The sequence below is a fragment of the Oreochromis aureus genome, linkage group 6 (genome assembly GCF_013358895.1).
Source record: "Oreochromis aureus strain Israel breed Guangdong linkage group 6, ZZ_aureus, whole genome shotgun sequence".
Taxonomy (NCBI): domain Eukaryota; kingdom Metazoa; phylum Chordata; class Actinopteri; order Cichliformes; family Cichlidae; genus Oreochromis; species Oreochromis aureus.
In genome coordinates, this window is record NC_052947.1 from 5,058,729 (window position 1) to 5,076,279 (window position 17,551).

Below are 17,551 nucleotides of genomic sequence, written 5' to 3' on the forward strand. Positions count from 1 at the left end.
ACTGATTCTAAATTGTCTGTAGGTGTGAATGGTTCCCAGCTTCTCTGTGTTTGCCCTGTGATAAACTGGTGAGTGTTTTAGGTGTACGTTGCCTCTCACCCAGTCACAGCTGGGATACACTCCATCATCCCTGTGTCAAAGAATTGATGTTTTTTTGTTTTTTTTTAATGAAAGTGCTATTAATTTATAAAAACACCTGTCGGGTGGGCTTAAAATTAAAATCTGCACATAACTGATATCTTACTAAAACATATTAGCTGTGTGTAGCACTTACTTATCTGGCAACAATTCAATTCATATATTAACAGAGGTCTCAGTCTCTAATAAAGACATGATGTAATATAGTTTCTGTTTCTAGTATTTGTGCTAACTTAGATTAAATGAATCATGGACTCTGTAACTGACAAACAAACATAAAAACTGAAATATGAGTACGTACTTTTTTGTGTCTGAGGAATTTGAAAACATTTGCGTTCACCTGAACATTTAGCAAGATTTTTATAAAGACTGATCTCCTATCATTAAGTCCAGGAAGTTGCTGTGTTGCTACCATCTCCTCTATGAATCATTTATTTTAAATCAACAACACTCATGAGGAAACTTTAATATCCTTGAAAGTGCAGTTACATCAGCAAAAGTGAGGTGATCGCCTGTGAAGTCATTGTTTTCAGCAGCCTTCAGGAAAACTGAGAAGCTAAAAAGCAGAGTCACTTAGTCACTACAAGGATTCAAAAAGTAAATATTCATACCCTCGGGGAGAGGCCCTGCACAATAAGGCATATGAAACAGGCGTTCAGAGGGAAGTGTCCTTTCTCTAAATGAAACTGCATTTATTGGCTGAACATAGTCTGAAGATTAGTTTGTTCTAATGTGCTAAATCTCGGCTCATGTTTGCATGAATGTGTGGTGCGTGCAGCTAAAGCCCAACGGGATGCAGAGCGGGCAAACACACAGCGCTGACGCCATGTTTACAAAAAGCTGTTTGTCCAGCTGTTGGACAGACACAGTGAGGAAGCGGGAAGCCACTTAATTAAAATCGTGATTCGTCCCTTTTTCCCTTGGATCAAATAAGTTGTACATTACTGTCGACATGGCCAAACAAACAGCAGGGATGCCAGTGTACATGTTTGCTAACCTGCCCGGCTGTGAGCCCATCACTGTAGGGGGGAAGGAGGGGTGTGATTATTGACATGCTGTTTGGATATTTTCTTCTTGTTGCCAGAGATAACATTACAACTGAGTGCAAAGCTAATGCATGCAGCTGACAGTTCTTAAAATTAATGTGTATTTAATTCAATGAAATATTATTGATTGTGGAATATTATTTTGCCACATATATATATATACCCCCGTAGCCGGTTACCAAGACTACGTGAAGTACCCTCAGAAGATCTGCTAGATGACGTTAATGCAGCACTACGGACGATACCTACAGCCACCATTACCAAGACTAACAAGCTGATCTACATTATGGCAGCAGTGATCAGTGAGATGCTTGGCTACAAGTTGAACAGCCACAAGGGGCAGTACCCTCCATGGAGAAGGAGGCTAGATGCTATGATCAAGGTAGCACGGAGGGAGGTTAGCCAACTATCGAGGTTGCAGAAAGGTGTGATGAAGAAGGTGCCTAAGAAGTACAGCAAGCTGTCCATACCTGAGGCCTTGGAAACTGTCAAGCAACGACTCACAGCCTTGGCCAGTCGCTTGAAGAGGTACACCAGAGAGATAGAAGGCAGGAGAATAAACCAGCTGTTCTCCACAGAACCAGCCAAGGTGTACTCTCAGTGGCAGGGGAACAATATGAGAACAGCACCACCAAGGCTGGAGACGGAGCAATACTGGAAGAGCATATGGGAGAAGGACGCAACCCATAACGGCAATGCTAAGTGGCAAGTGGATCTGAGGGCAGACCACAGCAACCTCCCTGAACAGGGAATCCTACGAGTGGCTGGACAAAGCTGGACTGAAAGACAGCACAGAGGCAGTAATCATGGCGACACAGGAACAAGCTCTGAGCACAAGATCCATAGAGGCTGGGGTTTATCGCACCAGGCAAGACCCCAGGTGCAGGCATTGTAAAGATGCCCCTGAGACAATCCAACACATAACAGCAGGGTGCAAGATGCTAGCAGGCAAGGCATACATGGAACGCCATAACCAAGTGGCTGGCATAGTGTACAGGAACATCTGTGCTGAATATAACCTGGAAGTCCGGAGGTCAAAATGGGAGACGCCCCCAAGGGTGGTGGAGAATGACCGAGCTAAGATCCTGTGGGACTTCCAGATACAGACGGACAAACTGGTGGTGCTAACCAACCAGACATAGTAGTGGTAGACAAACAGAAGAAGACGGCTGTAATGATCGATCTAGCGGTTCCCAATGACAGCAACATCAGAAAGAAGGAACACAAGAAGCTCGAGAAATACCAAGGGCTCAGAAAAGAGCTTGAGAAAATGTGGAGGGTGAAGGTAACAGTGGTCCCCGTGGTAATCGGAGCACTAGGTGCGGTGACTCCCAAACTAGGCGAGTGGCTCCAGCAGATCCCAGGAACAACATCGGAGATCTCTGTCCAGAAGAGGGCAGTCCTAGGAACAGCTAAGATACTGCGCAGGACCCTCAAGCTCCCAGGCCTCTGGTAGAGGACCTGAACTTGAAGGATTGACCGCCCGCAGGGGCAAGCGGGGAATTTTTTTGTAATATATATATATGTATATAAAAGGTTGTATTAACATTAGCTGCAGTATGTTTAGAGTGATAGATCTGCTGCTTTTTAATCAGTCCCTTACTTAATCCTGTTCCTACCTGATTTACCTACTAGGTATATTTTGTTCTCAGGCATGCACATTTTTTCCATTGAATAAAGAGTTAGTGAATAGGATAGAAAATTCTCCAAGATGGTAATAACTCACAAATTCAGATGAACTGAACTTTCTCACGGTTCACTCTGAAACATATTTTATCACTGACTCACTGAATGTCCTCCTCTTCCTCCTAGTTCTTTGTCAGGACTATGACCAAGCTATGAAAAAAACTATGTAACAAATTACACACATTGTAATACATTTAAAATGATCTTAAATTTAAATGCAACACCCCAGAGATTTACTTTCAGGGTGTTGCATTCATTTGCTGCTTCTATAATTCCATTATTTTTTCTAGGCATTTAGTCCGTCTCCTGCTCATAGTGAAATGATTGGCCAAGTTTCCAGGTGCTAATATGTATAAATTAAATAGAATAAATGAAAAAGAAAACACTTGGTGAAATCTTTCTGAAAAAAAATCAATTTAAAACAATATTTTTCAACCAAGCATAAAAAATGCCTTTTGGTGCCATAGCAACAACTTACACCATAAATAAAACAAGTAAAAATGTTCAAACTGTTGTTCATGTGACCATATCTACACCTTTAAACCAGTTAAGCCAGTTTAGCCTGGTTTGTTTTTAAACTAAGCTAGTTATTGTGTGATACTCTAAACTGCTGTTCACTAGCTAAAGTTGATGAGATTCATTCTGTAGTTAGGAATAAAAGTTTCGTTAGACTGTTCATGTTTATACAAGACTTTATTATAAAGACACGAATGTACATCTCTCAAATTTCAATGCAATACTAACATTGCGTGTCTAAATTCACATTTTTAATTTTCTTTCCTCTGCAGAGAACAAATAGCAGAATCTTTCACCTTACAAACAAGTGCTGCAATTAAGTCTCCAAAATAAAATACCCACAGTTCCTCAATAAGAATCATGTTGGAAAATGATAGCAGCATCCTGTTTCAGATCTAAGAAAAGCCAACTCAAAACTCTAATGTATATTAATCTCAGAGAGGATGTGTTTATCTTCTGAAGAATGATCTGTGTGGCAATTCCAGACTGGACTATAACAAATGTTCCATTGAAGTTTTACTAATAAAGGCCTTCAAAAGGTATAGCGTCAGTTTGTCTTGAATTTTGGAGTAGAAAAATGATCCTGGATGAATCACTCCACCAAAAAGCACACAGTCAAAGTTGAGGCTTCAAATCATATCAATTGGCTCACAGTTAAACTTTTTTCCTTTATCAAATGTCACTACTTTTACTTTAAAGGATCTCCAAAAATAAACCACCAACAACAAAAAGAATACTTCTTTAAAAGCACAGAAGAAGAAAAATGCAGGAAGTCACAGCACTTGGAAACGCCATGAGGCCTGGTCTTTATAGTCCAAACAGTCGGAGGCGTTGAAGTTGAGTTTCCAGGCTGAAGCTGCTGTCTGCTCTTTGTAATCAAGACAGTCTGTGGAGTTGAAGGCGAGGCTGGGTGCGCTGTATGCCTGGTGGTGGTGCGGTGGGTGGTGGTGATGATGGTGGTGTCCTGACGTCTGGCCAATGTGATGATGCGGGTGTCCTGACATGGAGCTGCTAGTCATTGGGCTGAGCTGGTGAGGGTGGTGCGGGTGGTGGTGGGAATGCATGGGTGCCAAGTACGAGCCGCACTCAACACCACCAAAATAGGAACCTGATGCTGAAGGCGGGTAACCCTGGCTGTACGATGCTGCTGTCTGGCTGTAGGAAACAGGATAGGACGACGTTCCACTTGTCGCAGATGATGACACAGAGCGCTGCATGCAGGACGCACTGGTAGGGGCGGCAGGGTCAGGCAGAGTGGCCGGTGCCGGTGCTGGTGAGATAGGTGCCGGGCTCCAGATGGATGACACTGGAGCAGTGATGGAGGTAGACGTGCTAATAAGACCAGGTCCACTTAGACCAGAGGAGACAGAGGAGGAAGAGGAGGCGGATGAAGAGGAAGACGTGGAGGAGGAGCTGGACACTACTGGTGGAGTGAACTGACCGCTGCTCTCTGAACCAGTGCTCTCTCTGGTTGGAGATGACTTCTTCTTCAGTGGTTTTACCTTGGCGCTGTTGCTGCTCTGCTGCTGCTGCCGACACTTGGCTCGTCTGTTCTTAAACCAGACCTGAGAAAGGAGAAGAGGTCAAAAGGTCATCATCACGCATGCACCAGGTCAGAAATAACAAACTGTAAAACCTGACTGAAATAACAGGAAGAAAACACCTGCTGTTGCTGTTCGTTATTATACTTCCTTATGTAATCCCACTTTACCTCTTGTACACACTTGCACAATAAATACATAAATTAATTAATTAACCTTTAGAATGTGTAAATATGGGATGTTTTTTGGCACTAAAAATATTTGAAATGAAATGAATAAAAATTATGAAAACAAAAACAATTAAAAACAAAACTGTATTTCTTACTCAATTTTTCAAACTGTTTTGGTTATATTTGCCAAAGATTTAAGGCATCTAACACTAAGATGTTTATGTAAATTAAAATACCTAATGCATGCCAGCGACATCTTTAACTTTAAACTTTTGTCTCGTGCCTCCTTCAGTAAGTGCTGTGGTGATGTATATAAGTGATGACATACTTTAGAAAATATTTTGTAAAAGGTAGAAAATGCTGATAAATGAATGTATTATAAAATATTTTGATTTTTAAATTTAAATAAATTTTAAGTTTTGAAACATTACATCTTGTAAGTCTGATACACTGCTTTCATAATGTTCAAAAGATTGTATTAAACTATATTAACTACCTTTTAATCCTAACATAAGAACTCTTTTTATAGCAAACTTTTTATGGCATTTTATTTGAATAAATCCTGTGATGGCAGTTATGGTCACAACTATATGATGAGTATATAAATGTAAAATGGTGTTCTATGACATTGTGGTTTATTTATAAGCTTTATTTTTCATTTTTAAATTGCAAAACAAACAAAAACAAACAAACTAACAAAGCAAACAAACAAACAGAAAGCTCACAACTATGGGACAGAGCAAGTATCAACAAGTAACCACAACATGACCGGCCATTTGGCCACAGAAGCACTCCCAGGTGCACACTCTTGTATCTGTGTCTTTCAAGGATAACCTCAGACACCTGAAAACCAAACACAGAAAATACAAGCATAATCATAATAATAATAGTAATAATGATAATGATAATAATGATAATAATAATAATAACAATAATAATGATAATAATAAAAATAATAATAATAACATACCAAAATTAATAATTACAAACAAAAATTTTTTTTAAAAAACAAACAAACAAACGAACAAAGAACAACTAAAAAAAAAAAAAAAAAAAAAGGTGAATAAAACAAAAAGCACAGAGCACATCATGTGAACCCCTCCCACCATCCCCCCACCCCTTTACCCCTGTATGGCTCTCAACCTCATCACATTCGTGTATCCAGACAGCCCATATTTACACCTCTCATGCACAGTAATCAACATCCCCCACGATAAAACTGCGTAAAACCGCAGCTAACACCTCTTTGATCTGTTAGGTCCAGAGATGGTAGTACTGCCAGGAAGGGGCCCCAGATTTTTTCAAAGGTTCCATATTTCCCTTTTACACTATGCGATATCTTCTCAGGTGTACAGTAGGACGCTAGTTCATTAATCCAGTGTCTCAGTGTTGGAGAGTTTTCAGATTTCCATTGTAGCAGAATACATTTTTCACTGCAGTACTACTTAAGTAAAATAAAATATTTCTTATGGTGATTTACATTAATAGAATCTGTGTCACCTAGAATCCATAGTTTTGGGTCCGATTCAATTTGGATCTCCATTACCTTTGAGACTATTTCAATAGCCCGTCTCCAAAACTCTTCTATCACTGGGCAATTCCACAGCATATGCAGCAGATCACCATCTCTCACCTTACATCTCCAGCATTTGGGGGAATAATTATTATCAATTTTATGTAACCTATAAGGGGTATAATATGTCCTATGAAGTATATTAAATTGCATTTGCCTGTGTTTTGTAGAAATTAACATGGTCTGTGCCTGTTCCAATAAATGGTACCATTCTACCTCTTCATAGATATGCCCCAAGTCTGTTTCCCATTTTCTTTTTATAGACATTTTGTTATAGTCAGGTAACTTTTCATTGATAATAGCATATATAGAAGATGCTATTCCTTTTATTGATTTCCATGGTTTGGTGCAAAGATGGGTTTCAAGAGGAGTTTCTTTTGGTATCTCTGGGAATAACCCTTTGGATTTCTCTTTAACCCAATCTCTTATTTGTAAAAATTTGAAGAAACTTTGTCCTGAGAGTTTGAATTTTTCCTTTAGTTGTTGAAAGTCAATAAATGTATCATTATTATATAAGTCAGCAACAGTTCGAATATTTCTGTCCTTCCATCCCTGCAATATTGGGTCAGCGATATGGTAAGAGAGATCAGGGGTGCCCCATAGGGGTGTCCTTCTAAGAAAAGAGATATTTATTTTCAGAAGTGAGTGGGCTTCCTGCCAGGCGCAGAAGGTGTTTAATATTATCAAATTATTTGTGAGCTAGACATTTTTTTGTACCTAAAAATGGGACTTCTTTTAATAGTATGGGGTTCACCTCATGTTGTTCTATTGGAACCCATCTAGCCTCACTCCTCTCTGCATGTAGCCAGATCCAGATTGATCGATACTGAGAGGCAAGATATTAGTTCCTAAAGTTTGGTAAATTAAGTCCTCCCCTTGAATATGGGGCCTGTAGAGACATTGTGGTTTATAACATCAATTTAAAAAGCGTTTTTGAAATACAAATCTCCATAAGAAAATCAACCACTGCAGCTGAAATAATAATACAGATATCTGGGCCTGTCATAGTGTCATATCCTAGATATGCTATAATCCCAGCAGAGGGCTGCTAAAGCCAGCCATGGAAAACCTTTCAGAGCCTCCTTTAAAGAAAGCTTACCACATCAAAAGGTGGCCCTACGTTCTGCCACAGCCCAGCCAAATCCTTCCCTTACACTAAAGACTTTTCTCACAATCATACAGATGCCTGAGGTTTTAAAAAAAATCCATCGGAAGGTGCCACGAAATGTAAAACGTTTGTAAAACTTCGGTGCAGAGAAGTGCCTTTCCTTGTCCTACATTTAAACATTTAAGTTCAAAACCAGGAAACAGGTTATGTGTGTGCTGACCTGCACTCTTGATTCCGGCAAGTTAATTTTCAGCGCCACCTCCTCCCTCATGAAGATATCCGGGTAACGGGTCTTGGCGAACAGCGACTCCAGAATGTCCAGCTGAGTCCTGGTGAAGGTGGTTCGCTCCCTGCGCTGCTTCCGCGGGTTGGCTGAAAACGAAGTGCTTGTTTAGTATTGGACTGAAGTGTATTGAATACCGTATAATACCAGTTTGCTCGTGCCAAATTACAAATTTCCAAACCTCGAGCTTTTTAGTTTATTCAACTAAAAAAGAGATATCACATTCATTAAGTTTTTTGCTTTTAATTTTTGGATGCAGAAGTTATATTCCTTTTTAAGACTATATAAATCTTGGCATGTAAGCATTTCCTCCAATCAAGACAAAGGAGAGTGATAGGCCTGTATGAAATATCATATTAAGGTTTTGTACTCCGAAATAAAGCAATGACAAAGTTCGGTCTTGAAGTTTCACTTTTGGATTTCAAAGTAATTTATCTAATAAGAACATTTACCAGATAACAATGCTCCTTACAAATTCACCATCGAAATTACAGAAACGTTAAAGGACGATAATATGACGCTTAGCAGGGATCTGTCGCAATCATTACACTCACTGCTTAGCAGTACGAAAACGGAAAATAAACCAAACCTCCCATTAGCTTGAAGCAAAACACTTTTTAGGCTATGGCAATTTGGTTATTATTATAAGGATATTATTGGGAATAATTTCGCTGAAACTCATGCGGTAGTCTGCGTTAGGTTCTCACAGCTAACCAGCGTTAACACGGGCCTCAGGGGTCCGGGCCCACCCAGTAATGTCACTAGTAATACACTCGAACTATAAGTCGCACTAATTATTACAGTCTTATAATGAAAAACTTAAACACTCATATCCCAGATATGGCACTGCATATCTGCCACTGCCACTCAGTTTATTCGGTTCACAGTACTTAAATGTGTCTGCAGCGATCGGGGTAACCAGCATGACTGAGGAGGACACTGAGCAGATGGGCTTGTGCAGGTCAGAGTCTTTGAAATTAAAAAGAGGTCTTTCATCAGTTTGTACAACTTGTTTTAAAGCATGGTTGAAGCTTGAAAACTGCCAAACAAATAAAAAAAAAGCGTGGAGTAATATTATGCGTGCACTAGTCAGCTGTTCTGGTGTCCTGGTGAGTTAACTGATCCACTTCTCCACCTAGAGAAAACGCCTCTCCTGCTTTGCCTCTGTAATCTGAGACTGATATTTTTGGACTTTCTAACTGCGGCTCCATTTCTACGTTACTGATGGCAAATGATAATTCTGTAATACTTTTTCATGGAATAGGAAAGTGAATCGGTTCCCTCCCCGTCTCAGTATGTTGCATCTCCAGTTCACATAGTCTTCAGTTTGGCACCGACCCTGCAGCTCACGGATCCTTACCGGGATATCCCACAGACGGGTGCAGCAGGTCCATGGCAGCTCCGCTCAGGCCCAGCCCGTTCATGCCGTACGGGGCCTGTTTGAGATAGGACATCATGCTAGAAGCACGCGGGAGGAGAGACCGTAGTCTGGACGGAGAGGGCAGGTGTAGATCTCCCGGTTGTCGAGTGTTCAGCTCCCCTGTGTTCGGCTCTGGTTGTTAGACGCAGATGCGCGACAATTAATACTCATAATAAAAGAAACTTATCGAAAATAGGTAATTTCGTAAGTGAACACTCAAAGCTTATCACGCAAGCACACAAAAAAGTGTTCGCTGAGAAATAAAACTCACAAAAAACAAACCAAAAACAACCAACAAAAAAACCACACACACGCAGAAACGATGCAAAACTTGACTTTGGGGAGAGGCCTGTCAATAATAATAACCCCAAACATTAATGTCTTGATGCATGCTCAATCATCCAGGTAAGTAAATCTCCCCAAACATTAATCACAGCCTTTAACACTCTGAAAACACGAAAAACACAAATACAATTTTGTGCTGTTAGAAAAAGTATAATAATATTGATCGTCAATTTAAACATTTAAGTTTTTTATAGTTTTTTTTATATTTGGACCATTTAAAATTATTTTAGCACATGAATGTTAATGTATTATGAACAATAATAATCACTGAAAACCAAATTATCCGCCAAGAAGCTTAAAGGAAAATGAACACAAACATATGGACCTTTTCATATATTCGTGCTGGGGAAAAAAACCCTACTCCAGTAATAAACTTAAAGTGGAACAAAGTGTTACAAAACGCCTGAACTTTGCCTGTGTTTGAAGATAACATCAGTTTAGAGACCAAAAAAAAAAATGCTTACGGGGAAACTGAATTCTTTTTCTCATAAAGAAAACCCCAAACTCCCGCTAAACTATTAATCTAGTAATCACATTTTCGACTTTTCTTTAACATCCACCAGGATGTTTTAACAGCCCTGTTATCACTCAGATCTTCATTATGATTTCATTAATTCAATAGATCAATAAAATCGACCTGCAGAAACGTAGGTTTGCATTAGTCCAAATGAACGTTTTTCTCAAGCAGACATCTTTGCAGGTATCTGAGTCTTAAGTGGTTGCTCACTAGATCTTAATATTATAAATTAACGGTGTGATGAAAACAATTAACGGTGTGATGAAATAAACTAAAAAAAGAAGTATTTGCTATTCAACTAAAAAAATAAGTATTTGCTATTCCTGTCCTAGCTTTTATTATTTTTTTGTATTTCTATCAGAGATCTCCAGCAGTTCTTCTGAAAAAAAAAAGAAAAACACGTGCAAAATGGCACACGTAATCATCTGACACATGTAGCATTACTGCTTTACGCTGAAAATGAGTTCAAATAAATAACATAACCTAAATTGGGTTAAGGAAATATAACAATCAAGACATGATACAATGCAGAAAGCATCCATATCTAAATTTACAGGGAATATCCGGCATGTTGGATTTGATTATTTTATCCTTTTCTGTAATACTCGAGTCTACATTAGTGTGAGGCTAAATATTGGCTGAGAATTTCCAAAATCCACTGGGGTCCGTTTGGCAGCACCTGGAAGGTGCCGCGGGCCTCCTGTTGGATCTGAACTGAGGCCTCAAGCGCCAAATACAACCCGACTTATTTCCATAACCACAGGAAGCAGACAAACCGCGCAATGTAAATGCTAAACTTGTGTGCAAATGAACTCCATTACAATTTAGATTAGATCAACAGTGCGACAATTAGCAGAGTGCGCTTATCAGGAAAGTAAATGGGAGGCTGCGGGCTGAAAGTCCACCGACAGAATAGAAAGTAAGCCCCCCCCCCCAAAAAAATCAAGAACAAAAAACAACTTTTAACTGGAGCGATTGATAAGTTTAAAAGTTTTGTGTTGTTAAAGTTGTGAAATATGTCATTGATAAAAAATTATATTTTTTGATTGACTTGTTTTTAAATCTGTTCAAAAACATTGCCTTTTAAAGATCGTTTTCGTTGATAAAACGATTACATATTCAAAGTGGAAAACGAAAGACACGTTTACAAGCGAAGAGAACAAGAAAAATAGATCATTAAGAACAATTAAAATTAGGAACACATTTTAGTCTCACCTTCTTCGGGCTCCTTATTTTAAAATTCCTCTTAAGTGTCAAAACAGTAAGATCCAAAGTTCAAGAAAAATATCCTCATGAAGCGCAGTTTTTTTTTTCTTATTCGGCAGAGGTAAGAAAAAGGAACCCTTTTTCTTGAGCTCCACGTGAAAACCACACCTGTCTTCGATCTGTTAAACAAATGCTTATACGGAGAAATTAACAAAAACTAAAAATAAAAAAGTAGGCCTTATTTCTCTCTTCCGCGAGCGTTTTGTCTCCAGCCGACGTTGACGGATGGAGATTAATGAACGTCTCTAGGGCCTGAGCCTCTATGAGCCCAGAAAGCACACGGGCCTTCTTTCTGCGAGCCAATCACGGCACTCTGCGCCTATACAAGCCATGAGAGCGACCAACCAGCCCCCGAGTTTGACACCGAAAAGCCCGCCCCTTGTGAATCGAAGCCACATCACGTGACATGAGTGAAAAGTTCAGGTCAGAAAGTTGGAGAGTGGTTCGGCTGCCATTACAGCGAGAACACCACGATTCTGGTGCAAAACTTGAGATGGAACCTTGATACAATTAAAGAAACATTTAAAATAAATAATGTTAACATTCATTAAATTAAACTTTAGATTTAATCTGGCTTTAAAGAGTAATGAAAAACATTGATATTTATTAGGCGTAGTGTTTTGAGTGTTAAGTCATTTCCAATATGGTTTTACACTTCGGTTGCATTAATATTTACTTCAAAGAATTTTCATAAGATAATAAAAATGGCAGGGCTTTTAAAAGCAATTAAACGAAAGAAAACACAAATAAACAAACAATTAACTATCACATTAGAAAAAAACATTGTAGTGTTTCATTTAACGTGTAATAATAGAAAAAATAAACCTGTTTTATTCCGAGTTAATCACAAGCATATCTCAAACAACCTTTTTCTTCTATTGACAAAATATCAAGTAAATAACCAAATAATCTATGTTAATGGGGGAACAACCACCCGAGAAAGTCTACCTTGTGGCCTTGAGGAAAAAAAATGAATAATAATCAAAAAGAATAAAATCGGTGTGTTGTTTGGGTAAATGAGTATGAACAGGTTTGTAATCTATCTCATCGCTTTCCCCCGGAAATTGGCTGTTGATGAAGGTGACAAAGGCAGGGATTGATCACTAGTATCAAGATATCAAATGGACGGAATCATTGTTGTGGAGGGTTTTTGTGGGTCTAATCCCAAATTGCAGGAGTATTTTCTTAATACTAAACCCGTAAATCCAGGGATCAAGCAGCTTGAAGAGGTTTGTGTGTGTGTGTGTGTGTGTGTGTGTGTTAGAGGTGGGGGTTAAGTTTGGAGAGGCTCTCATCTGTGCTGTTGGTGCTTATTAAAAGCAAGATGCATACAATCCCAGGTTGTCAGAAAGCATGGAGGAGGCTTTGGCTAGGTTGCTGCACATTTTCTCACCTTGTATATAAAAATCTCACATAGAACCTTCCATGCAGACAGGGCAGAAACCCCCTAAAATCTTCAGTGTGCAAAGATTTGGCTGCAGGTTAAAAGAAAACTGCTGCACAGCAGGCAGCTGGTGATGAAACAACACGTGATCCTGGATAACTAAAACACACTATCTCCTATGACTGTAGATTTTCCTCAGTTTTTGCCCAGCTGGGACTTTCAGGTAAGCAATACTAAAACTTGATAATACTGAAAAATTGCCTCAGTAAGAGGCAAAACTGTATTAAAATCTTCTAATCTGATGCATTGTCTTAGGTGATGCAAATTTAGGATCTGCATTTTGTCTTTCATATATTTTTCTGGAAATTTCTCATTATGATGAGAATGTGATTATGTAACACCTCCTCAGGACAATTGCAGTGAGGAGATGCTATTATAAGAAATGTATTAAATGTATTGACCTATATTGAATTTTTAAAATATCATGTCCTTTTTGGATGTGTTATAGATTCTTTTACCAGACAAAGGTATTTTAAGTTTAATTAATTTTTTTTTCCCAAAAACAGACAGTACACAGTAAAGAAAGATAAATATGACTGAGAGCATCATTGGTATTTTTTTCCAAACATATTACAGAAAAATATGATTTATTTTATCAGCACAATCATGCGAAAAAATCATACAAAAATCTGATATCATGATGGCTCAAGCTCAAGAGACCATCTGCAGTTAACACAGTGATTTTATACTGTGACGTACACAGTTTAAAAAAATCTTTTAAAATTATCTGTTATATTTAAAAGCAGTCAAGTCGTTTTTTACATTTTACATATATATTTTTTTAATATCAGAAAAGACTACCAATAAATTTAAACATATCTTTGCAATATTGATTTATAGATCATGTTATTTAAGCACACAGTTTCTGTGATACCACAACCCTAAATCTGATAAGACTAGAATAGAATAGTTCTTTATTGTCACTGTTACAAGAACAATAAAAGGCAGTTTGGCATCTCTCCATGTGAAATACACAATAGCGTAAGTAAGTATTTACATAATAACACAGACAGATTTACATTTACACAAGAAAGATATGTACAACTTATTCATACACCTGCATACATACAGATACACCCATACATAAATACACATACATACATGCATTTATACATGCATATATGCATGCGTACGTACATACACACACATATTTCCACATACACGCTTACATATATATATATACATACACATACATGCCATCTGAGGAGCAGGTGCATTGAGAGGTGCAGTGTGTGATCAGTGATACTGCACATGGAGGGGGGGTGCTGTTGCTACTATAATAAATAAGGTTATAATAAATACAGTCTGGTGATTACATTTTAATCTCTTTGGTTATGTGCATATGTAACAGAAAGAATACACATTTTATGATCACCAAATGGGTGTGCACAGCTATGAACAGACTTATCTATTTAGAGGTGTCCATCTGTCAAGTTGGACACTGTCACTCTAAGACATACTACTTTCGTTAGCCACGTATGTGTCAAGATTTCTTTTCAGGGCATTGGCATCTCAAGAGTTTTAGATTTCATGTATTTCAGAGATTTAACCTGTAGTTTCCTAAAAGTGCACTGAAAGAGGACCCGTGCCCAAGGATATCTAGTTTGTTTTCTATTTTTTTCAAACTAACATTTTTTAAAATCTGTAAATCAAAACCAGAATTTCAAAATGTAAACAGGGAGGGAAATGTTTAAACACGTTGTCCTGAGTTTTAAACAAATAGAGAAACATGCTCTGTAATATCTGCTTGCTTAAAGAAAATGCAACATAGTGTGGACTGATTAAAGTCTGAAGTTAAATCTTCCATTCATTAACCCATTTCCATTATGCAAGTAAAAGAAATCCTGAAATATAAAAAAAAAATGAAAATGTGTATAGAGAAATCAGGGGGTTAACAGTGTTGGTAAGTGCACGTTACCAAAGGTTTTGTCAATTATATGCAGTCTGTGTGACTAAATCACTAAATTTGAGAGAAATTCTGAAACTAGGTTTGAAATATTCTTTTAATTTTATGTTAATAGATTAAGCCTCAGCGCTAAAGGATGCCTTGCTCATATCTCTATTACACACGCTAATTCTGGCAAATGGAAAGGCAATGCGTTGGTTAACATGCTTTTAAAAAAGTCAACCCAAAGCATGAGCAGTATAGACCCATCTATATACAGGAGGCAGTAAGGGTGGATCCCCGACTGCCTCCTGTTGAAACCTGTGTAGTTTCCATGAAAGTGTGTTCTCTGTTAATACTCTGGTAATTCCCCCTTAAGAAACTGTGCTCTCCAGAAAGTGTCCTTTCTCCCACTCTGACGGTACTGCTACGAATCCACCAAGGTGTTCGACTGACAGCAGAAACCTGAAATGAAAAATATCTCGTTATTCAGTGTCAGGTACAGTACAGACAGCAGCGAGCCCTGACAGAGACAAAGTGAAGAGCTGTGAGTGAGGAGTATGTAGCTGTCAGTCACTGGCCCCTATGGCCCCACCCCTCTCATTAAGAAGGCAAACAATGAAGATAGAGGGAGGGTGTGGTGGGGTGGTGGGGTTTACAAGCAGGGAGAAATCAGACACCAGGGCCACAAAACCAACTGACCCCATCCAGTACCCATAACCCCCTGAAACACAGATAGGGATATGTATGGAGGGAATGACTTGGATGTGTGTATGTGCATATTGTGTGTGTGGGTGAGTGGTGGGATGGGGGGTAGACTTCCAATCCTTTTAGGATTATGCCCCCTCCAACCCCACACCCCCTTTGGCTCTGTTCTTCGCTCTTTCACTCTACTGCCCCTCGGGCAATCACCTTAAAACTTGCATGGCCAGCACTCATTCAGATGTCTCTAACAATGTGTAGCAGTGGTAACCATGTGAATGCTGGCAAGGCATGCAGGAATGCACAAATTCAGTTCCCTGTAACCCTCCCTGTAAATGGATTTTAAAAAAAAAACATACAGAAGGTGATGAAGCATTTCCCAGGAATGGTTATTTTAAAATGGTTATTACCTTAAAGTACTTCTCTGTTTGAAAGAGAAATAAGATGGGTGTACTGATCCTTGAATCCTTGCATGTGATCTTTGCAGTGCAAAAGTTACAGTTCTTGGAAAAGGTTTGGGTCATTAAAAAATATCCCCTGCTTTTTTTCCACCTATAAAACCACCTTTGAATTTATTCAACGAAAAAAATGTTGGTTCATCATAATTTTTTTCTTTTGAATTTATTTAATTTTATTGTTTAAATCAGTCCCATCCAATCAGAATGTGGCAAACTAACATAATTTCTTTTTTCCCCCTCACTAGTTTTATTAGTAAATTCAAAGTATTTCATTTATATATCATTGCATAAAACATTTACATTTTATTTATACAGCGCCAAATCGCAACAACAGTCGCCTCAAGGTACTTAATATGTATTGTAAGGTAAAGACCCTACAATAATATAGAGAAACCCCAGCAATCAGACGACCACTTATGAGCAAGCACTTTTGCCACAGCAGGAAGGAAAAACCCCCTTTAAACAGGAAGAAACCTCCAGCAGAACTAGGCTCAGGGAGGGGCGGCCATCTGCAGTGACCTGTTTGGGGAGACAGGAGGGAGACAGGAAATACGTCATTTTCTATTCTGGATACCAACAAAGGGTCGGAATTATGCTGCATGCTAACAGTTGGAACAATAAAATTTTTTCCAAGTCTGCACTGCAAAAACCTAATTGTTTTTCAGTTTTCATCTGAATAATAATGCTTGAATTAAGCTGCCCAAAACGTTGATTCTCTTCAGCTGGATGTAATGTTTTTCATTGGGAGAAACATGTCATCGCTCATCCAACTAACTTCTTCAGTCTCAGCTGAGTGGAGGTTTCCTCAACCTTATAAACAGTACATTTGCATACTGATCGAAACTAGCACCACTTATGAACAATGGGCTGTTCGGTCAGTTTTATGATCATTAATATGCAAATTCACATGACCATTGATTAACAACCACTGATCAAAGAACATTGATCAGTGACAACTGATCAATGGTCATGAGTACCATTCACAGAGAGTTGGGGAATGGCTGCAATCACAGCATTGTAAGATGGTGAAAGATGTACCCTTAGACCCTTTTCACGTAAATGGCCTCCTTGACTCCGCGCTCAAACCAGCGTTCCTCCCTGTCCACGATGTGTACATCCTCATCATTGAAAGAGTGTCCACTAGTCTGTAGGTGTAAATAGACTGCAGAGTCCTGGCCTAATGAGTTAGCTGTTCTGTTTTGTGCTATCTGCTTAACCAGAGGTTGTTTGGTTTCCTTGGATGTATAAATCATAGAAATTAGAGATTTGACTTTCACTCAGGTGTTTGCCACATACCTGAACCAATGACTTATTGGTGCTCCAGGGTTGGATAACAGCGTCCTCTTTTCCACTTCTTCCATTTATAAGTTGGCCAGAATGAGTGAAACTGGGGAAACCATGGCACACCCATGTTTCTGCCTGTAGTACCAACCCTTGTATGTGAAATATGCAG

At 38.8% G+C, this 17,551-nt stretch overlaps 1 protein-coding gene across 1 annotated transcript; it reads right to left on the bottom strand.

The window, feature by feature from the left end:
- Window positions 1-3,598: 3,598 nt before the first annotated feature.
- On the bottom strand, window positions 3,599-9,581 carry LOC116334528 (homeobox protein OTX1 B-like). Its single transcript, XM_031757956.2, has 3 exons — window positions 9,422-9,581; window positions 7,999-8,150; window positions 3,599-4,951 (listed from the first exon to the last, which is right to left on the bottom strand). The coding sequence occupies exons 1-3, from the start codon at window positions 9,516-9,518 to the stop codon at window positions 4,160-4,162; spliced, it is 1,041 nt and encodes a 346-aa protein (XP_031613816.1). The 5' UTR covers window positions 9,519-9,581; the 3' UTR covers window positions 3,599-4,159.
- Between the last annotated feature and the right edge of the window lie 7,970 nt (window positions 9,582-17,551).

Bases quoted from the DNA above. Each gene is read 5' to 3' on its own strand.
- LOC116334528 (XM_031757956.2), bottom strand. From the start codon at position 9,518: ATGATGTCCTATCTCAAACAGGCCCCGTACGGCATGAACGGGCTGGGC. The intron at 8,151-9,421 runs GTAAGGATCCGT...CTTCGTTTTCAG, and splicing joins CCCGTCTGTGGGATATCCCG to CCAACCCGCGGAAGCAGCGC. The intron at 4,952-7,998 runs GTCAGCACACAC...CTCCTTTCTCAG, and splicing joins TGCCGGAATCAAGAGTGCAG to GTCTGGTTTAAGAACAGACG.